General features: G+C 34.2%; 2 protein-coding genes across 12 annotated transcripts in view; one reads left to right on the top strand and one right to left on the bottom strand.

The window, feature by feature from the left end:
• The window catches only part of LOC106077618 (very-long-chain enoyl-CoA reductase-like), a 129,461-nt gene that overhangs the window by 11,137 nt on the left and 95,366 nt on the right, over positions 1 to 22,958 (bottom strand). The window contains exons 1-2 of one of the 2 annotated variants that reach the window (XM_013238344.2): positions 509 to 606; positions 319 to 369 (exon numbers count right to left, since the gene is read on the bottom strand). In XM_013238344.2, coding sequence (XP_013093798.2) covers positions 319 to 369; positions 509 to 514 — 57 coding nt within the window. In that variant the 5' untranslated portion in view covers positions 515 to 606. Of the gene's footprint in view, positions 1 to 318; positions 371 to 508; positions 607 to 22,958 lie in introns of those variants that run through there. The other variant, XM_056030871.1, reaches the window with a different exon arrangement.
• LOC106067643 (uncharacterized) overlaps positions 2,734 to 22,958 on the top strand; it is a 47,011-nt gene continuing 26,786 nt past the window's right edge. Inside the window, exons 1-7 of one of the 10 annotated variants that reach the window (XM_056030858.1) lie at positions 19,246 to 19,337; positions 19,907 to 20,577; positions 20,881 to 20,940; positions 21,450 to 21,570; positions 21,659 to 21,809; positions 22,017 to 22,228; positions 22,330 to 22,455. In XM_056030858.1, the coding sequence (XP_055886833.1) occupies positions 20,371 to 20,577; positions 20,881 to 20,940; positions 21,450 to 21,570; positions 21,659 to 21,809; positions 22,017 to 22,228; positions 22,330 to 22,455 (877 nt within the window). In that variant the 5' untranslated portion in view covers positions 19,246 to 19,337; positions 19,907 to 20,370. Of the gene's footprint in view, positions 2,908 to 4,558; positions 4,674 to 5,754; positions 6,036 to 19,245; positions 19,523 to 19,578; positions 19,749 to 19,906; positions 20,578 to 20,880; positions 20,941 to 21,449; positions 21,571 to 21,658; positions 21,810 to 22,016; positions 22,229 to 22,329; positions 22,456 to 22,958 lie in introns of those variants that run through there. The other 9 variants (XM_013226854.2, XM_013226855.2, XM_013226856.2 and 6 more) reach the window with 9 other exon arrangements.

The following is a 22,958-nucleotide window of genomic DNA, read 5'->3' on the forward strand; positions in this document are numbered from 1 at the left end:
ACTTTGCTCATACTCATAGAAAATAGATATAACACAGAAAGATAAATTTGGTATCATTGTAAACCTCCCAGCAAGCTCTACATAACTAGATATTTTCTGTTGTTATATGCTTACTTTGAATTTTTTGTCAAAGTACCTAGATCTAGATCTAACTATGATTATGATACTGATAGTTCTAAGTTTATACTTATACTAAGTTATACTACTTATAGGTCTAGTAAAGTCTAGTTTTATTAAGACTCAATATGATCTTGAATAAGACTAAGTGAAGTCACTAAGTCCTAAGTTTACATAGTTATGTCAATGATAGTAACATACCCCACCAATTGTTGCCAATGCCTTTCCTGAAGTTGCATGACAGATATTGACCTGAAAAAAAAAAGATTGATAAAGAGTGAAACTAGAATAGTCTACAACTCTAGATCACCATATCTAGAGATTACAAATCTAGACTAGACGTCAATATGTTAGATCGGTAAGCAACCTGAGACGGTTAGCATGAGCATACCTCCATGATGATGATAGCTATGGAAGAGTTGTTTTTTTTTCCGGAATCGATTTTAACAAATTCTCGTAAAAGAAATTAGATCTAGATTTATGATTTTAAATTGAAATAGAACTTTATCCTACAAATAAATTAGATGTAGCTCTAACTACTTTAAAGTATATATATATATATATTATTAATATATTTATACATTAAAACAAAGATCTATAATAAATCTGATAGATTTAGACCGATAATCTGTTAGAGCTATTTCTCGTTAATTGATAATCGATTACTGCTTCTATATCTATAGACTCTATGTATTCTAAAAAGTATAATTAGGTCTATATTTCATGTTTCGCCTTTATTTATATTACTTTAGATCTAGATCTATAGTAGAGATTCTTATACCTGAACACCGACTTACGGGAACTAGGTCAAATTTTTATTTTTTTTTTTATTTGGTGAAGGTTTAACTTACAAAAAAACTGATAGCAGATTCTTATTCTGCAACTAAAGGACTATAAAAATAGCTGTATTCCTTTGAATTGCCACTCATAGTCAAGATTTTATTTTAAAATAAAGTGGGTCACTTCATGCTCCTATATTGAATGCAGTTTTTGGGCTTTCTCCTCACTTGGACAGTGAGCACCGTCATTGTACACCACTATGTAATTGCTAATAAATTATATCTGTGTTACTTAATTTTTTTTAGATTGTATTAAAAGAAGTAGATTCACTTTTGCAATATGTATTTATAGTCTATTTCCTCATATACTCTCTCTCTAACTCTATATATAGAATATATTAATATATATATATATATATATTGTTTATTATTTATATACCTATGTAATCTATGTGTAGAAACAGACAGAAATAAATCTATATAAATTATATATCTATAAATTAATTATTATAATTTAATAAACATGATATTTTCAACTAGGGCGACTAGGCTACATTGGCTACATGTATTTCCTCTTGTCTTTCTTTTAATTCCCATCCAAGGACCCTCTTCTTGTTTTCATAATTTGGATATTAGTTTTGTGACACATTAACACCCCCTCCCTCCCATAGATGTTTATAATTCTTTTCATGACTCTATCCCACTTCCCTCCACTGCCTGTTTGATAGTTTGTGACACTAAACGCTTAAGTGTATACCTCTCCTCACTGCCAGCTCATCTGGAGTGATCACATGCAGTGGGCATGGTCTATGGCTTCAAATTAGCAGCCCGCACTTTTTCTTTCATTCATAAATTATATATTGTAGATATCTCGATCCAGGTCATGCTTATTCATTGAAAAAATCATAGATTTATTCATCCCAATAATATTTCTTATTACGATTTTGCTGTGTCCAATGAAGGAGAATGAGCTGAATTCATTATTATTCGTTGTACACCCCCTTATTAAATTTTATTTAACAGCTAATGGTATAAATGTGATTGGAATGTCTTTCTAAAGATGTTTGAAAGCTTATTTTGATATGCCCATCAGCCTACGATCAAACAGGCTCATAATATAACCTTCATCCCTTATATGGGTATGAATTGCCGGGGGAGGTTAAAACAACAGCTTTACATACATGGTTACCGAGAATCTAAAAAACTGCCATCTGCTTTGGAAAAACGGAACAAAATTACCGGAATTTATCTAAAATTGGACATGCGCAGTCCCGAAACATTGATTTTTGCTCCAAACATAAAAACAAATGAATTACAAACAAAAAAAGCGACCCGTTCATTGAAGGAGAATTCGATGGGGTGTCCAAAATATAAGACGCTACTATATATCTAATATAGAGTATAGATCTAGATCTATCTAGAGATCTAGAAATTCTAGAATCTAGACAGTAGATCAAGATTTCAGATAGAATCTAGGTCTATACCATATTTAGCCTCTAGACCTAGATATTAAACCATAAATAAGAAGAAAAAAATTAATAGCTCGATTCTAGATGTATATAACTTATAATATAAGATAAGATTATCATAAGATAAATAGATCTAGATTCTAGATCTATGTATGTGCATCAATATATGGGCACCTTTTAACGCTAATTTAATACTTATCTAGAGTCTTTAACTACTTCATATTTATTATTAAAATATACAAAGCTAATTCATATTTTTTTTACAAGATTAGTAATTAAATTTATTGTAGGCCTACATCGTTGGAAAAATATTTTAGGTGGCTACTTTATGTCAGTAGTATCTAGGCCACATTGTGTTTGTTGCCATGTTAACGACCAATCAAAAAGTTTTAAATGTAAACAACTCAAAATGGCGCCGTGCAGTATTCTACGTTTCAATTAGAATGGACTTGTAAAAGGCTTTCATATATATAATATTTATTATTATGGTTTAAATCGACTTAACTTAAAACCACCAAAAAAAAAATTTAAATGTCTACAAAGTGAGTAAGCCTAGCTTAAATATGAAATTCTTTCAAGACAGATCTAGATTTTAGTGACACTGCGACGTGCCACGCAGTCCAACTAAAAATAAAAACAACTTTAAACAAGTACAAAAAAAGTCTTGTTTTAGACTACGGTACTTAGAGTTAAGAGTAATAAGAGTAGATACTTAGAGTTAACGCTGTTAGATGAGTTAGAGTAGATTGACTTAGAATTAATCTAGTCTTTTATTATTAGATCTGTAATCTGATAGATCATATTATTTAATTATTATATCTATCTGTATATCTCTTAGTTTAGACACCCTAGTCTCTATCTATCAACTCTATGACTAGTCCAGTAGAGTCTGATAGATGATCTACTAGATCTAGATATCTAACTATGACTCTACTCCAGACACACTGTAGTAGAGTCTTAGTCTAGTTTCTAGAAGATACTAAGTCAAAGATATATATATATTTAGGGCCTTTCTCTACCTATACCCTCCCCCTTTTTTTTTTTTTTTTTATCTACCCATTCAGCTGGATACTTTAACACCTAGTTGAGTGCTAGACAGATTGGTGGCTATAGAACTAAAGAAGTAATAAAACAATAGAAAAGGAGAAATGACTCATTGACAAGTCATTGCTTTTTACATTCATCTACGCATTTGCCAAACATTGGTGAAAGTTATTTTTTTTATTGTTTTCATTGAAAATTTTTAAAATATTTTTTTTATTTATTTATATGTATATTGGACATTTTCACTATAAAGTAAACAATGAACAAAAAAGGAATAAAAACAACACCAAAAAAGGAAAGAATAAAAACAACACAAAACACTTTAAAATATCTTTATTTCTTTCGATATATATAGGCCTATATAGATAAAATTAGTTTTAACATAAATTATCAGTGCAGAAAACCATACTTTTGTTTTGGCTAAACAAGAGGAGAAAGAGAGAGGCATGCGCTTTTGGTCACACCAGTTCATCAGCGTACTGCCAACTTATTGACCTCAATGGTCAGTGTCCCAACCGTCGAATGATTACCAAAGTCTGTGTCTAGTCATTTGTGTTAAATAATTCTTTATCTAAGGCTAAGTGGAATCTATTAGTCTAGTACTAGAGTCTAGATATAGAAACTATAGAGTCTTTATCTATCTAAAATATAGATTAAATCTGGTATTCTATATTACTGAGCAATTTAAAGTTCAAGATAAGAAGATGATCTTGGATAGACTAATATTAGAATATGCATCCTCTGTTTGGGACATAGCGAAATAGAGCTGTGAGATTTATAACAAATGAATATTCATATATGACTAGAGTAACACCTTTAGTAAATAAAAAAATGAGACACTTTAAGACAGAAGACCAAAAAAAACCCAATAATACATAAAACACATACAGTATGTCATACTTAACCATAACTTGCAAATACATAAACACAACGTAATGTAATTTTCCAAAAGACATAAAGATAATGCATGTTTCTTATTTCATATAAATTATTTATGTATGCTAGAACAAATTCGTACAAGCATTCCTTCTTCCCTAGTCCCATTAGAGCATTGAACAGGTGGCCTGAATCAGCCAGGAAAGCTAATGACTTAGCAAAGCTTTAAATCTAGATTAACACAAATATATGCATAAGACATAATTATCATATAATTATCTTTTGAAGGCATTATTGTAAATTATAAGATAAGATAATCAAATCTACATATTAAAATAAAATTTAAAAAAGGATTTTCAATGAAATCTAAGCTATCATTGTATGTCAAGTAAGTAATAATTAATAATATATATTTATATAAATATATAATTATTGTGTGTGCTGCACATTATTTATTGTGCATGTATGAATGAAGTAATTTATATTAGATAAACCAATCGCCACACTTGCTGTTCCCAGCGTGCTAATAAGGTTGAAAGGAAAGAAGAATATTTTATTATGTTTTTTTAATACTTATTTTGTAATATCTTAATGTCCTGTATTTAAATATGAAATTAGAGTAATTAAAGTGTAGTAATAAAGTTCTTTTCTATTTAAAACATATTTTATATGGTGCTGTGCTAAATTGTAATTAAAATTGTGCTATGATAATAGATTTTAGGAAACATAAAGGCCATCTTGCAGAAATTCAGATAAACAACTAAACCATAGACCATGTGCAAGAATTTAAAATACCTAGGTACTACCACCAACAACAAACTGAAATAGAGTGAACACTGTCAAAACCTTCTCACCGAAATTCATCAATGACTCTTCTATCTTAGAGAGCCAAGAAAATTTTTAATTGAGAGAAAAATAATTAAACCTTCCTATACAGCAACCATCAGCTGTCTAATTAACTTTGCCATCATCACCTGCTGGTATGATAATACCTCAGTAACACAAAGACATTGACTAATTAAAAAAGTGTCATATATCACTCAAACTCAGCTACCATCTCTTGAAGAGCTTTTTCATGAAAAATACCTTTCCAAAACACATATGATCCTTAAAGACAACCTGCACCCATTAAACCACTGTTTCATCAGATCTGAACAAAGTGGTCATCTCCTTTCCATTAGGACTAAAACAGAAAGATTTTAAAACTCATTTATCCCACTTTTGGTCAGAGTGTTATAAGGTCATCTGTTGTCACCAAGAAGTACATAGAAGTCCGATTCATAAAGAGCTGGTTTGAGTGTGTATGTGTTTCTTGTGTGAATGTTGTTTGTATTATAGCATCTATATTGTTATTGTTACAGTAGTTACGCTGATGTGGTCAATTGTAGTTATACTGAATTTCCATTTGTTTGGAAAAATAAAAATTATCTTATCTTTATTTACTAACCAATGTATCATTCTTTTTGTAGAAAATTGACAGAAAGATAAAGAAACAAAATAAATCACCCAGACTGATATCTGCTTAGCGTAACAGTGGGAAAACATTTTGCAATCCATCACAATGGATGAAATACTTGCAATGCACTGGAGATGCTATGATTGTAATATGACTTTCTCCAATCCAAGCCTTCTTCATAAACATAGAGCAAGATTCTGTGTTGGTGGAGGCTTAGGAGATCCTGATCAATTAATGTTACGAAGAGGTTTTAGATCAGAATATCCTCCAGAGGGACGAGATCTACAAGATGATGTGAGTAGCTTTTTATAAAGTTAAATCAATTTATCAGAGGCAGTTAGCTAGTACTTTATAGAGAATTTTAGTGATACACAGAGTTTAGATCCATTAAAATCTTTACATAAGCTAATTAACCAAAAATATGTATTCAGGTGAATCAATTCTAATTGGAGAAGAGATATTACATAAATTAAGAGGTTATGGTACAAGCATTTTAGTTGGGTGGCAAAAGAAAGAGACAGTGTAAGAAGAATCATGAAGTTTTAGAAATGGATTATGAAAAATTAAATAGATGTGTGTTAGAGAATACTGTGTAAGTTATTTTACTTACAAGTAAGCTTTGTGTAATTTTCAATGGCTCATTTTTTTATTAACTATTCAATTGAAGAAATTCGGCAATTAAGTCAATGAAATGACCTGTGTCTTGTCATTTCAAGTCTACATCTCAGAACTGATTTAGCACAAGAGGTGCAACAAAATTTGCACATCTCTATACACCTGCACAACCTTCTTGTATCTTTTAAGTCTTCCATATTTTATATTTATTTCAACATGCACAGTGCAATTAATTTATTATACTTTATGCACTGCAAAAATTAATTCTTTCAACTACTGCTCCTTTATACGCAACTCTTGTGTATGAAATGAGTTGTCTTCTCTTAGAGAAAAAGCAAATGCTTGATAAATTAAAGTTGAATCTGTAAAGAATAAAATAATGTGGGTTTTTGTTTTTTACAAAGAACTTAATTTCTAAGATAAGATGTACTTTAGACTTCCTTTACTCTTGCAAGATTTGATAACCTTTAACTTTTTTGTTTAACTTTTTGAGCTGGTAGCCTCTACTGTGTATAATTCTCTTTTATTTATGCCAACAGTTAAACAAAATATTTTAATAAATATATTAGCATTTTTTCTTCACTGGAACTTCTTAACAAACAAATCATTGACCTAAAATCTGTTATAAATCACTACAAAACTGACAATGCTTTTCTTGCTTTTAGTTTTTGTGATATGTACATGTACTTCTTTTGTGAAAATCTGAGTGTTTATTTATACTGCTCAAAAGGCATTGGAACGTGACTATATTTGCACATTCAAATGATAAACCTAGGAAAGTTGTAGTGTTGAAGTGAAAGCAATGAATCTATTTGTCCAATGACTGCAAAATCTTATCTTAAAATAAATATTACTCCTATTAAATGGGCTCCTTGTTAATACCCAGGCAAACATTTTCAATATGCAAATATTATAGATATCAGTCATTAAGTTGCCATCAGTGGTGGCCTTGTTTGGAGGGTACGAGGTGAGCCACACAGGGTGGCACCCATCACAGATGAAACTTAAGTGATACAATATCAAAAACAAAACATAAAAATTAATAAATCAGCAGACATTTTAGAGTTGTTTTTTTTTCAACAAAAAGAATAAACCAACAACTGTTTGATTGGAAAGGTTTGTTTTGTGGTTAAAGGGGTGGTGCTGACATAATAAACTTATGTGATACAAACCTTAGAAACTCTTCTGTGGTTATCATGGGTAGCTACTGTTTTGTTTTTCTTTGTTGTTAAACTGTTGTTGTTTTTTTTACATTTGTAAGCTTCAACATTATACATTGTGAGCTTACATTTGTGAAGTTTAAAATTAAATATATAAAAGTAACATATTTTTTTATTAATATAAATTATTGAAATTATAGGTTTATTGGATTTTTTCTATTATTATTTTTATTTTTATTAATATCAATATTTTCAACTCTTGAATTAAATAAATAATGTAAGTTTTATTATTTATTTTAGAAAGTTTTTTTTTTTTACACTTTTTGTTTTTAGTATTGTTTAATTGTGCCAGTGTCAAGATTGGTAACAGTTTAAACTGTTTGTTCTTGCAGTATAAGATTATTTTTATATAACTATAAATAAAAACAATTAAAATTTTATTTTGATTACCTACAAAATTAATATTTGTCCTAATATTTTTGATGTCAAAAATAAATATTGATATTTACTTTCATTAACTATTTGTTGTGACTAATTTTATTTAAAGCCCAAACCGACAACTGAATTTGATTTTCATTTTCCCAGCAATGTACTGGAATGTTCTATAAACTTTTCTTTAAAGAAGGTATTTTTAAAAAGTATTAGAATCATTAAAGTGGTGTGATGTTAAATTTTATTTCTAAAAGCATTGGAAAATTAAAAAGTTGACAATTAGACCTTGTTTTTAATGATTTAACTGTCTAGAATTTAGCCCTTGTTATATAAAGGGAGAGTGATCTTTAAAGGATTACGGGCACAACATTGCCTAAATTGTGCCGATGTGCTTAAACTCAAACTCAACTAAAGTCATGACAAACAAATCACTTTATTCTATTTAACATTTTTTTTTACAAAGCTTATATCAACAATTGTTGCGCCAGCAGGCAGCAGTCGTGTTTTTTCGTATCTAGTTTTGGAGGATCTTTGTGTTGCTATTTTCTAGAGCTAAGTGATCTTTCTTATACCATTAGATTTGTGTTGATTTCGTCTATAGATTGGTGTATTTAGTTCGATAGATTTAAGTCACGTTAATTAAATTTAATTAGTTTTTGTATTCATTTACTATCCTTTAGTTTAACAAGCATCTATATAAACAGTAACAGAGTGATACTCATAGCCCGAGGGATTGATGTGCTTGGTAAAACCGTGTACCGTGGCCACTACATAGCAGTCGGAGCGCAAACCTGTGTGTCATCAGTCCTAGTGTGTCAAATCACCGTACTGGAGTCATGGACGCTAATCTATTACGTCGCATAGGACGCACATGTGTGTTACTCAAATCACGACTAGACAGCGAGGTTTTCCGAAATATTCGTCGACTTGGCATCGGGCGTAAACTGCCGACAGTTCGTGGGTCTAGGGCTGGGCGTCTTATTCGCCTATGGTATAACCTACCGCAATTCAACTCAACAGATACATGTCACACAGTTTCCAGGACTCTTAACTGTGTTGTTAACCCCACCCCTACCCCTGTCATTTCTTCTACGACAGAGTTCAGCAGTTCCCTACTAAACTGTTTTATTAACCACCCCACCCCTATTGCTCCTCACACAACAGAGGTCAGATGTCCCCATCAAAAAACTATAATTCGGGATATTACTCCTCCGGTGTCTTCAAAATGTGCTACGCCTCTGGTGACTATATCCTCCAGTCTGCTTAAAATAATGCACCTCAACGCCCAGTCATGCAGTAACAAAGCTCTTGAGCTTGCAGACACCATCACTGATGATAGCTACGACATTGTTTTCCTTAGTGAGACATGGTTTAAAGAAGTTGGTGATGAGCCAAGAACCATTGAGCTAACGCCCCCAGGCTTTCTTTTAAAGAGTCTACCTCGAAAAACAGGCAGCGGAGGGGGTTTAGCAATACTGTACAGAGATAGTCTAGCCAAGTATGTAACAATAAGACCTGAAAGCTCAACGTACACCACCTTTGAGATGTGCGAGTTTCGCCTTTCCCACCACAGTAGAACACTGACTTTTATTTTCCTGTACCGCCCACCACCAAGCAAGAGAAATAAATTGACAACAAAAGTTTTCATCGAAGAATTTCAAGACCTCCTTGACAGTCACATATCAACAAAAGATCTATTTGTCATAGGCGATGTGAACTTGCATTTTGACAGTGAAAATGAGACATACGCGATGTCGCTGAAAAATGCGCTAAAGGATCGCAACTTAGACCAACTGATAAATGTTCCGACACACGTCAAAGGCCATACTCTTGACTGGATTGTTACAAATGCAAGTGAGCTTGTAGCCAAACTTAATGTCTCAGACCGCGGCTTGTCAGATCATTTTCTCGTAAACTTTGAAATGCGCCTATCAAAAGCAAAAAGGCCAAAGAAAAACGTGACTTCCCGTAAACTTAAAGCCATAGATATTGCCTCCTTCAAAATGGACGTGACCTCTTTGCTGTTGCAGCAGAGCAACACAGACGTTCTCAGCAATTACAATTCTTGCTTGAAAAAGTTGCTGGACAGCCATGCACCTCTTGTCACTCGTACAGTCTCAGTTAGGCCATCTGCACCCTGGTTGACGGAAGACATAAAGACTGCCAAACTTATTCGCCGACGTGCCGAACGTACATTTCAAAAGACAGGTCTGACGATACATCGACAAATATACATACGAGAAAAAAACAAGGTTAACCGTATGATTAGAGACGCAAAAGCTAGTCATATTCGACAAAAAATCGAAAATTCTGATTCTTCAAAGGAGCTATTCAGGATCACCGCTGAAATGTTAGGGGGAGCAAATAACGAACGTTTGCCGTCATCTATCCCATTATCTGAACTTCCTGATTCCTTCAATAGATTCTTCATTGGGAAGATTGAGCAGATTAGAAATGACATGCCATCCCTCTCATCACAGCTTGACCACTCTCCAATTTTTCAAAATACTCCTTTTTGCGAGTTTCAGCGTGTATCTGAAGATTATGTCAAAAGTACTATTTTGAAGATGCCAAATAAGTCATGTGACCTTGATCCCATTCCAACCTCCTTGCTCCTTGAATGTTTAGATGAGCTTGTACCTACAATTACCAACATTGTGAACTCTTCACTGACTTCAGGCATTGTACCACAGCAATTTAAGCATGCACTTGTCAGGCCCTTATTAAAGAAATCCAGTCTTGACCCGGAATGTCTAAAAAACTATCGCCCGGTTTCAAATCTTCCCTTCCTGTCAAAGCTTCTGGAGCGCATCGTGTTAGTGCAAATTCTTTCTCATCTTGAACAGTACTGTCTCTTGGAAGAATTTCAATCTGCATATAGGAAGTGCCGTAGCACAGAGACAGCAGTGGTCAGGGTACTAAACGACTTACTTCACAATTCCGACAAAGGCCACATATCAATTCTTTCTATGCTGGACTTGTCCGCAGCCTTTGATACGCTAGACCATGAAATTATGATGGCCAGATTCTCTGCAACTTTTGGTTTAGCAGGAGTCGTCCTAAAGTGGCTTGGATCCTACCTGACGGAACGCACCCAAAGTGTCGTTGTTAGCGGGACGGAATCAACAAGCTTACTTTTGAAGTACGGAGTACCCCAAGGATCAGTTCTAGGCCCAGTATTGTTCACTATGTACACATATCCACTCAGCGGTGTCATACGGCCAACCGGCATCTTATACCATTTCTTTGCCGATGACTCACAGTTATACGATTCATCAGTACCCTCAGAGGTGTCGCATCTGGCAGAGAAAATCAGTAGTACCGTTGCAAGGGTGAGCGATTGGATGGTTGAAAATAAACTCAAGATGAACGAAGACAAGACAGAAATAATTAAGATTGGCACTAAGAACAATGTCTCAAAAGTTGAAAGCACAGATTCTCTCTTTATCACGAACTGCCATGTTCCTTTTGTCCATGTAGTGCGGAATCTTGGAGTTTTCTTCGACTCAACACTATCTTTCGACCCACACATAAATCAGCTCTGCAAAGGTCTTTATCTGCAGCTGCGCAGATTAGGCCAGATCCGACCATATTTAACAACGGAGTCAACAAAAACGCTAGCTGTGGCATTCATACTCTCCCGCCTTGACTACTGCAACGCCGTGCTAGCAGGTATACCTGATGACAAAATAGCCAAGCTGCAACGTATACAGAACAACGCCGCTCGAATAGTCCTTAAAAAAACTAGACAAGATTCTGCTACTACGCTCTTGCGCACGCTCCATTGGCTTCCCGTGAAAGCGAGAATCGATTACAAGGTCGCCACACTTTGTCATCAGTGTATATATAACAATGAGATGCCCTTGTACCTTAGCGAACTGATTACTCCATATGTCCCCCAGAGAACCCTGCGCTCAATGGACTCAACGCTTTTGGTAGTGCCACGTTTCTCCCTCAAAAGCTACGGTCTGCGTGCTTTTTCAGTTCACGGACCAAAGGTTTGGAACTCACTCCCCATTGATCTCAGACAGACAACATGCTATACCACTTTTAAGAAGAACATTAAGACCTACTTGTTTAAAACTTTTTTAGATTAACTGTTATTCTAGCAGTTGTGTTTATGTTTGTAATGTTGTTACAGCGCCTTGAGCCTACATTTTGTTTGTTAACAGCGCTTTATAAATAAAATTATTATTAAAATTATTATTAACTCACTCTGTTTGTCTGGTAAAAAGTTTATAAACATTATTTCTCCAACACCCAAGCTCGGATCAAGCTGAAATTTTGCACAATTATTTCTTTTACATCACAATAATCAATTTTAAAAATTACCAATGGTCATGTGGAGAAGGGTTGAGATTATAGATGCCATAGTTTTAGTTGCATCTTGCACAGTCGTGTCAGTCAGTTGTTCCAAACTAGCATAATTCAGAGTTTATGTACTAATTTGTTACTGGCTAATTCTGAGATGTCAGGTGTACAAAAATAAAATTTTCTTCACTTTCATGTTGGAGAATAAAAAAAAGTGTCTATGAAGATGTAGGTGTGTTGTATTTGTTTGCCTTCTTCAGTCGTAGAATGACTATGGTTCATTTCGTACAACACTTTTTTCATGTGACAGTAGAGTCTTATACTCGATAAACATTCCCGTCCACATATAGCAGCTCTAGGTTAAGGTGGCATTCGCTTTGGCGGTAGAGGAGCCAGTCATTTTTCGTTTGGCACGCTTTTCTTACGAGCTTAAGCCAATGCTTTTTCGCTGTCCATAGTTTTCTTGGTACACATCTCTCTCCACATAGTGCGGTCTAGGGCTATGTCTTTGAGGTTCCGTTTGATTAGGAGTTGGGAACGGCCAGTTGTTGTTTTTTTTTTTTTTTAGCCTTTGGCGAGTTTTCAATAAATAATGACTTTCAGGATACGATTATCATACGATCATCCTCTATCCGGCGAATATGACCTAGCCAGCGCTCGCGGTGTTGTCCGAGGATTGTAAAGTTACTAGGAAGGAAGACCCGTGCGAGCAAGTAGGCTATATGTCAATGTTACACACTCTTTCTTGCCGTGTAATTTTCAGGATCCTCCTAATGCAGCGCAAGAGAAATTAATTTAACTTTCGCTCTTGCAAGAATTTGTTTTCTACACAAAAATAAATAAATAAAAATAATAATAAAGAGGAGTGTGGAGAAGAGTTAAGAATTTATTTCTTTTTAGTAGGCTATGTGGTAAATAGAGCATTGCTAAAGTCTCATTCAACCCACCATTATCTTTATTCAATACACTAGCGGATCCAGAACTTTGGAGTGGGGGGGGGGCGATTTTTTTCCAAACCCTAACCCTAACGCCCAGTAAACCCTAACCCTATGCATAAACGTGTGTACAGAACACACACACACACATACACACATAAACACACACACACACATACACACACACACATATACACACACACACACACACACACACACATACACACACATACACACACATACACACACATACACATACACACATACACACATACATACATACATACATACATACATACATACATACATACATATATATATATATATATATATATATATATATATATATATATATATATATATATATATATATATATATATATATATAAGCAGCATTTCTCAACCTTCGGCGAAAAAGTGGGGCAACGCTATTAGGTTCCCTAGTGGGGTTTGGGGCAAAGCCCCGACGACAAAAGCATATTCTTGTATTCTACACTGTAGAAACGCATTCTCCTGACATCTACAGCTTATTATTCATCAATGAAGTTCGGGGCGAAGCCTCGACGCTAAAAGCATTTTCTTGTATTCTTTACTGCAGAAACGCATTCTCCTGACATCTACGCTTATTATTCATCAATGGAGTTCGGGGCGAAGCCCCGACGACAAAAGCGTTTTCTTGCATTCTTCACTGCAGAAACGCATTCTCCTGACCTAAAGCTCATTATTCATATTTAAAAAAAAGGACCTTTTGAATAATATTGTACTTGAAAGATATTCTAATATGAATTTATAGGCCCTTAAAACATTGCAAATAAAATCGATTTGTTCCTTGAAAAGATAAGATACCCCACATATTTAGATTTTGTCTTTGAGGATCGCCGCCGAAAAAAAAATTATTCGATAAATAATATTCAATAAAATTGTAGTATAAGTTGTGAGTTATAGTCCCAAATTTATTTAACTAGAAAAATATCCGATTGAGTAAAGGTTGGGAAAAGGCGACTATAAATGTATTTTTTTCGGTTTAGAACTCATCTCAATCATGATTCTTATACTGAAAAATAAATTTCGTTTGAATTCTAACTTTTCCAATGCAAAGTCTTTCTTAAAATAATTATGATAAATTCATGTGGAAATGGGAGGGGCGGTAGAATGAAAACGATTAATCCTCGCTCCTTTAATAATTTCTGCTAAAGATTGCATTTGGCATTAAAGAATAAAAAAAAGAAAAAGTACGGCGACTCGATATAAGAATTTAATTTATAGTATATATAAATTATATTAGTGGCAGATTTTTTTACATTTTGTAATTTCCAAACTATAATGCTAAAAGAAAAAGTATTGGTTTGTCCGATGGGGGAAATGCAATTGCATATATCGCCCTTCCCACCTGGTGCAACCTTTTTTCATTTAAATTTACTAATGATAAAATTTGAGATTAGAGTAGGTACGACAAAATATACAATGGGTTCACATATCAATACGTAGTTTATATTATATAGATATTCAACTAATTTTGTTCACAAACTATGATTCTCCATAAAATTAGGACCGCCCCCCCCCCCAACTCAGAGGGCTAGAGTGGGAAGGGCAGTACTTGCAATCGCCCTCCCCCCAACCCCACCGAATCGACCAAGATACCAGAAAGGGAGCGACATAATATAAAATTTATAGATTAATTCAACTAATTTTGTTCACAAACTATGATTTCTCCATAAAAGTAGGACCGCCCCCCCCCCACTCAAATGGTTTAGGTGGGAAGGGCAGTAGAGGTATTCGCCCCCCCCCCCCAAACGGTAAACAGGGAACGACATAATATAAAGATCGGTTAAAATATCAATAACAAGTTTTAATCATATAGATATTTAATTGATTCTGTTAGCAAGCTGTGATTTCTACAAATAAATTGGACCGCCCCCCCACTCGAAAGTGTATGGGGGGGGGGCAGGATTGATACCATTGCCCCCTCCCGACCCCACCAAATGGGTCAACATACTAGAGGAGGGGGCGAAATAATAAAAAATAGGTTGAAATATAAATAATTAGTATATATTATTAACATAAGTAATAAATTTGTATACAAATTGTGTGAATTCTATACTAAAATTCGTCCGCCCCCCCCCCCGAAGGCCGAGTGGGGGGGGCGATCGCCCCTACCGCCCCCCCCCCCTAGATCCGCCAGTGATTCAATATTGGCACTTAGACACTCATAGACACTTGGTCTACTCTTTATTGGCACTTAGACACTCATTAGACACTAGGCCTACTCTTCATTGGCAATTAGACACTCATTAGACACTAGGCCTACTCTTCATTGGCAATTAGACACTCATTAGACACTAGGCCTACTCTTCATTGACAATTAGACACTCATTAGACACTAGGCCTACTCTTCATTGGCAATTAGACACTCATTAGACACTAGGCCTACTCTTCATTGGCAATTAGACACTCATTAGACACTAGGCCTACTCTTCATTGGCAATTAGACACTCATTAGATACTTGACCTACTCATCATTGGCACTTAGACACTAGGCCTACTCTTTATTGGCACTTAGAGACTCATTAGACACTAGGCCTACTCTTTATTGGCACTTAGACACTCATTAGACACTAGGCCTACTCTTCATTGGCACTTAGACACTCATTAGACACTAGGCCTACTCTTCATTGGCACTTAGACACTCATTAGATACTTGACCTACTCATCATTGGCACTTAGACACTCATTAGACACTAGGCCTACTCTTTATTGGCACTTAGACACTCATTAGACACTAGGCCTACTCTTTATTGGCACTTAGACACTCATTAGATACTAGGCCTACTCTTTATTGGCACTTAGACACTCATTAGACACTAGGCCTACTCTTTATTGGCACTTAGACACTCATTAGATACTTGACCTACTCATCATTGGCACTTAGACACTCATTAGACATTAGGCCTATTATACTCTTCATTGGCAATCAGACTCTTACTAGTCGTATGTCTTGTTGCTTATTGTAGTTTAAAATTCTTTCTTGTTGCTTCATTTGTGTTCGTTCTTTCGACAGCTTGCGTTCTCTCTATATTTTGTTGAATGTTTGTACATATTTGATTCATTGAATATGTTTCAGTTGTCTTAATATGCTCAGTGCAATGCTATGAACCGCTTTTTTTTTTTTAAAGTATACCAGCTTTTGTGGTACATTCGTTCCAACTAGAGGGGTAAACGTGAGACAGTTTTTCTAAATTTCTATACCATGCAGCCCACTAATTGCATATCTTAAAATGACATCCAGTCACACCTGTCCTCAAAGTCATTATGTTAGGTTTGATAATGTATGGTTAATTGTAGCCTACGCAGGCATATGGTGAACTCTATATCTTTAAAAGAAATATAAGTCACACATCTCCCCAAAGGTCTTCACACCTGTCTTATAACTTCAAGGAAAATATCTTACGACTCTAATCTTGATTAGTCTACTCGTAAATATTGTAGGCTAATGATTTAAATCGTGTTACTTCATTCACGAGTTAAATCTTAATAATTCATTTATAATAGGGATTTAGATATTGATAACTCATTAATGCTAATGGTTTTTCTTTTTTTTTTTATGTAGATCTACATTAAATTCTATTATATTTAACATGTCCAGTTTTAGGTGTTTATCATTAACATTCATCTAATTTTAAACCGTAGGTCTATGCCTACCTTTCCCGGGGAGATAACTGTCAACAAATTTTGACATTAGAATAAAATACCTCCGCTACCATAAGACGTGTACCGTTGACATAAATTCGGGCTCTTGAATGAATGTATAGTTCTAGGTGTTAGACTCAACTCTGTATCAGACACTCCCGTATTTTAATTTTAGCCTGTCATTCTTTACTGTTTAGACAGGGAAAGATCTATTTTGAGGAAACGTTTCTCCATTCCCCGATCAATGTTGGTATTGTAGGCCGACTAACTAAAAGCTTAATGATGACAGCAATACGTTGATCCGGCCCAAGCAAGACGTCACCAAAAGAACGCCACAGTGATGTGTCAACATTCAGCAATCTTCAAAATATGCCTCGAAGACACCGCTACCCCTTGACCATTGTTTATTTATCTATATAGTAGCCTATATTGAAGCCTACTCTATAAAGACTGATCAAGCTGTTTGAGTTTTGTTATAATGTTTACTCTGACAGAGAGATTAGTAGTATTGTGTATGTGCTACTTTGACCGTTTTGATTTCAGTACGGTTAGACAGACCTACATTATTAGCTAACTACATTAGGTCTATGTATTGGATTAGCAAGCTGTTGTCTATTGTCTATAGTAATCATTAGTGGCCACGTGGTCTCCCCCTCTCTCCCATCGCATTGTGAGAGGCCGAGAGCCTTCCTCAGACCTAGAAATAAATCTTTTTACCAAAAGAACAAGCCACACTAGTAGATCAAATCCGTCTCAGACACAATATGTCACTTTACGTTTTGTTGTAGACGATAAGTAGCCAGAAGTGTAACAGAAATCATCAGAAGTTACTCAAACTTGGAATTTAGCTATAAAAATGACATAAATAATAGTAGAATTATAAATTGTCTTGTCTGAATAATAATAGTAATAATGAAACATTTAAATAATAATAGTAATAATGAAACATTTTAAAATAAAAATTATGTTAGGTAGATCTATAAATTTATGCATGACACAAAATTGAAAACGTTAGCTTAGTATGACACACACACACAAGTACACAAGGAAAATGCAGTGACTACATTTGTATACTAGCTTATATATACTACATCTAATGATAGGAAAGAACCTGATCTGGCAGCTCTCCATATAGTTTTTGTTCTATAGGGGCCTTTTGAAAGAGTGTGCAGCTTTGAAGGACATGGTCGAGCATTCTCTGGTGATGCTCAATACACAAGGGCAAATCTCCATAGTCCCTATTTCCGGAATAGCCTATGTGCTGTCTCATTCTGTTGTGTCCGGTTCTGACATGAAATATAAGTTGGTCATGTCGGGACAGCTTGTAATAGATTAGCATAATAGTTGTTTTTTTTTCCCTTGAACTTTGGGTGAGAGCTGGTCCATTTCTCGCTTATTCTACTCTCTATTTTTTTAAATATATATTTCTTCCAGGTAGAGAGGGATTTTGGATTGTTTAGTGACTTTTTAGTCATTCTCCCATCTTTGGCCTATAGGACCTATGTCTGCTTTTTTTTTTAAATTATTTATTTCTATTTAAATGTGGCATGGGATCCATTGGATGGTTTTTTAACCTGCTGTTGTTGTTGAGGTTTACAAGCGCTGTCCTGAGTTATTTTATATATGAAAAAGTTTTGCAGAACTGCACTGCCACTGGCTTCAGTCGGAGGAACAATCTGGCTGTTTGGCGTGCTTGACTGTAAAATTGCAGGGATTTGGTTACGCGAACTGTAAAAGCAGCCCTACGACGAAAGTCAAGGGTCAGATGAGTTGAAAAGTCAAATTACAGATCTTATTTCTTTTATAAGTTCTACTTTCACAAATCTACTAACATCGCTACTCAAAGTTGGTCGATAAAGCCCGCCACTTAAATTGTTCTTTGTGCTAGCTAGGCCTACATGTTAGAACTTATTTCAACGCTTTGAAAGTGACTAATTGTAAAACGCTTTTATGTGAAAGTTGAACTAGCTTATAACAATAAATGAAATCGATCCAAGCAATCTGATCTATGAAGTTTTGACTCTTCATACCACTCAAGTAACTGATTGTAAAGGTCTATAGAGTCTAGATCTAGATCTCCAAATAATATCTGTTCATGCCCTATTGACTACCAATGTAATGTTTATAATAATCTATTAATAGATTATAATTTTTTTCTTCCACCACCACTACCCACCCCATTTGATTTATTTAATCTTTTAACTGCAACCAGCTCCAGTAGTTTACTTTATCTAAATCAGTAGAAATCGCTTTAAAAAAAAATCAATGAATGTGTAGATCTATGTCTATTTATGTTTCCCCTAATAAACGACCTTTGGTTCGCTCTACGTTTATTTTGATCCGTGTTTTTAAAGTTGTCAATGGTAACGCATGTGCTGCCTGAATTTAGACATAACACTTTCATCGCAACACTCTGCAATAAAAAAAAAAATCATTTCGTGAATGCTCGTACTGAAGTTTGAACTCATTTTTGGCTTTCTAGAGTAGATCTAGAACTCTTCACAATCGTGTTTTTTTTTTCTGTGGATCGTTTGCTTGTATTCATGTGTGTGGGCTTGTAGTGATCAGAATCAATGTGAATGATGAATCATCAGAATGATCAGATCTAATCTAGACAATCTAGTAATCTAGTGACTTAAGTGTTAAGTGACAATCTAGTCTAAGTTAAGTCTAGATCTAGTCATCTAGATTGACTAGATTACTAGATCTATCTATAGTATCTACAAGTACATGTTACATCACACGTGAATATGATTCAATATTGCATTTGCACTTAATTGCAGTGCAGACATGTTCAGATCTAGATTCTAGAGTCTAGAATATTATAGTGATTATAGTCTAGTCTAGATCTATAACTATAATAAAAAGTATAATCAATTATAATTTATATAAATAAATCTAGATCTAATTCTAATACATAATAATATATACTTATCTTATAGACTAGATCTATAGTATAGTATATATTAAAAATATATGTCTATATTCTCTCTATATAATATTTTTATTTACATTTGTTATTTAGTATTTTGACCATCCAGGACATTTATTTTTATCTGTTTCAACCAACGATAGATCTAACTCTAGCCACTCTAGGCTCTATACTATCTATCAAGATCTAGGTATAGCCTTTAGTTTGAGTTTGAGATTCAGACAATTATTCAATCACAATTATCTGAGATCATTAAGTTAATTGTGGTGAGTCAGAGAAATCTATAAACAAGATGCTTTGTCTAACTTCATGGCTTAATATTGAAATGACATATTATAAGCATGTAGGAACTTGATGAACGTTATAACTATAATGATAATACCTTCATCATGCACTGCAGTGCCTCAGCAGTAGCCTACTCCAGTCTCAAGGCATTCCTGTATACATGTTGCATGCTGAGCATTATCCAGATTGATTGTTTACTGGAATAGCTAAAAAGCATCCCCAGCTCCCGTAGCACCATCAAGATACCAGCACCATTCACTTCACCTGCAGATATGCCTCTTGATGACACAGTACAACAGCTGAGAAGGCTAAAAGCCCAGCGAAGTAGGCAAAGAGAGTTGAGAGATTTTGAGGAGCGGATGTTACTAGATGACCTCCAAGAAACTGACCGCAAGCTAAAAGGATCACCCCGTTCTTTAAAGCAAAGAAAGAAACTTCAGTTGTCCAAAGATAAGGCAATAAGAGATCTTCAAATTCAGGTATGTTAATTATATTTGTTACATAACTTATTAACTTAGTGTGTTGTCTTTATATGAGAAAAGAGTCCTTGTAATCACAACAAATTTCCATAAGGATCAATGAAGCAGTCTTAGTCTTAATAATCATATTTGTTTTATAACTTGTTTATAATCATATTTGTTTTATAATTTAAAGCACATTAAAGTCATATCTTTCGACTGATCAAGGTTCAGAAGTTTTATTTAATAAAATAATGCATATATAGTTTTCCTCATAATTTATGTATATTACCTATGAAACATTGTACGTTATAACTATTTCAGTATGAAAGAGAAAGAGAAAGAAATCTCTTTGGTGAACGTAAGCGAGATTACACAAGACAGGTTTGTACGACAGTCAGTGCACAGCTTAAAAATGTAATGGTTTACAAGATGTACTGAAGTGTAACTAACTCAGGACAAAAAATAAGGATTAACTTTGATACTTTATATTACTAGCAAATGGAGCTAATATTTAATAAGAAGTTGTTGAATTTGAAATTTTACCATTACAAATAATGTCTCAAAAGTCTCAATTTTATCCAAAATAGTGTTTGATTTTTATTTTTATTTTTTTGTGACCATATATTTTTGTATCAGTGTTAATATGGTTAACATTTAATTATATTGATTTGCTGTATTTTTGCATATTTGTTTAGATTCATTGTTACTTTGTTAAAAAATGTACATCTTAATTATTTTTATGTAAAGTTTTGTTACACTTATTTATTTTGTACCATACAAAGGGCTAAATACAAAACTTGTAATTTTGTTTTGTTGTTCTTCACTAGTGCTGTCACTCATAGGTATTAAGTATTCGTCTTATTGATTGATCTTTTTTTTTTTCATAACAGCCTGACATTCCCAGATATAACCATTCAACAGACCCAAAAGCTCAGCAGCTGGCTGAAAGTCATGGCAGAAACATGGAACAATTACAGAATAGAAACAGAGATTTGGAAAGGCAAAGAGAAGGTAAATATGTAGGCCTACTAATAGCAATATCTTACCTGTTTTCGACTTTGAATAATTAGTGAATGACAATAATATATTTTTTTAATAGAAATCAGGCGAAGACTTGAAGAGCTAGGTCGGCGGCCAATTAAAGATGATGATACAATGAATGCTTTACTGCAAGAGTTGAAAGATCAGGAAGCTAGAAACCAAAAAATGCTGGAAGAATTAAGAAGACTGATGGCTACACAGTACAATTAGTAAAATTTAGTTTTTTTATCATCTGATTTTTAAAAGCTAATGTTAACATTTGAATTATTATTACTTTATTTAATTTTTGTTTTCTTAAAAAAAAAAAAAATTGATACATGTACAGAATCTATGTTTTTTTTAAAATTTATTTAAACAGTTACATTTAAACTCAGATATTTACATTTATATCTAAAGATTTCTATTTTTATCCTCAGTCCCATGCCAGTAGAAACCAAGAAACAGCAACAATACATGTACCCTATTTACTATGGCAACTCTCTGGTGGCAGAAATTATAGCTGTACGTCAGACATATCTTCAAAATGGTGGCAATGATCCCAGCATTCTACAACAGTTGGCACAAATGCAAGCAGAAGCTCAAGCAATAGATGACTCTTTAAGAAATCGCCCCCCTCCTAAACAAAAAGGTATAGTAATTTTAATATTTTCTTTTAAAATTTCATACATTATAGTCATGTGATTCTTGTTGTATGCTTGTAGTATAATTCAATTTAATTTATATTTTCAGACAAGCATCCTCCAGATCACTCACTTCTAACTCTAGAACTTGAGAATGAACGTCTGCAAAGGCAACTACTTCTTCTGCAAGAACAGAATCTTCAAGCACGAAACAGACGCAAGGATGATAGAGAAGGTAGGGTGGTAATACAGAGACGAAGAGCTGCAACTACTATTAGAGACATTCAACCATTAGACACAAGGTTACTGAGTCGGACAAAGTCAAAACCTACAATCAGCAGACTTGTTGTTCTTAGAGAGAAACCTGTCACTCTTGTACATTCCTTGAAAGAAAGAATAGACAGTGATGTGCAAAATAAGTTTGGTTATGATCTTGGTACCAGTAGATATGTTGTAGAAAGGTATGCAGAGCCTGAAGAAAAGCCTCAGAACCAGACAAATAGGGCAGATGTTAGCATTGCAACAATGGTGCCAGAAGGCACCAATGATGTAATTCATCCCAGAGCTCCTCAGTATCCACAACCTATTCCTGAAGTTAATGAAGAAATAAGTGAAACTCCATACTTCAAAAACCACTTAACCTCTAGGAAGTTAAATGAAGTAGAGAAAGAATTAAGAGATAGCTATAGTAGAAACTCTTTACCTAACGTTAAGGGAGAACAAATAGACAGGCAGGAT

Source organism: Biomphalaria glabrata, chromosome 5, assembly GCF_947242115.1.
Source record: "Biomphalaria glabrata chromosome 5, xgBioGlab47.1, whole genome shotgun sequence".
Taxonomy (NCBI): Eukaryota; Metazoa; Mollusca; class Gastropoda; family Planorbidae; genus Biomphalaria; species Biomphalaria glabrata.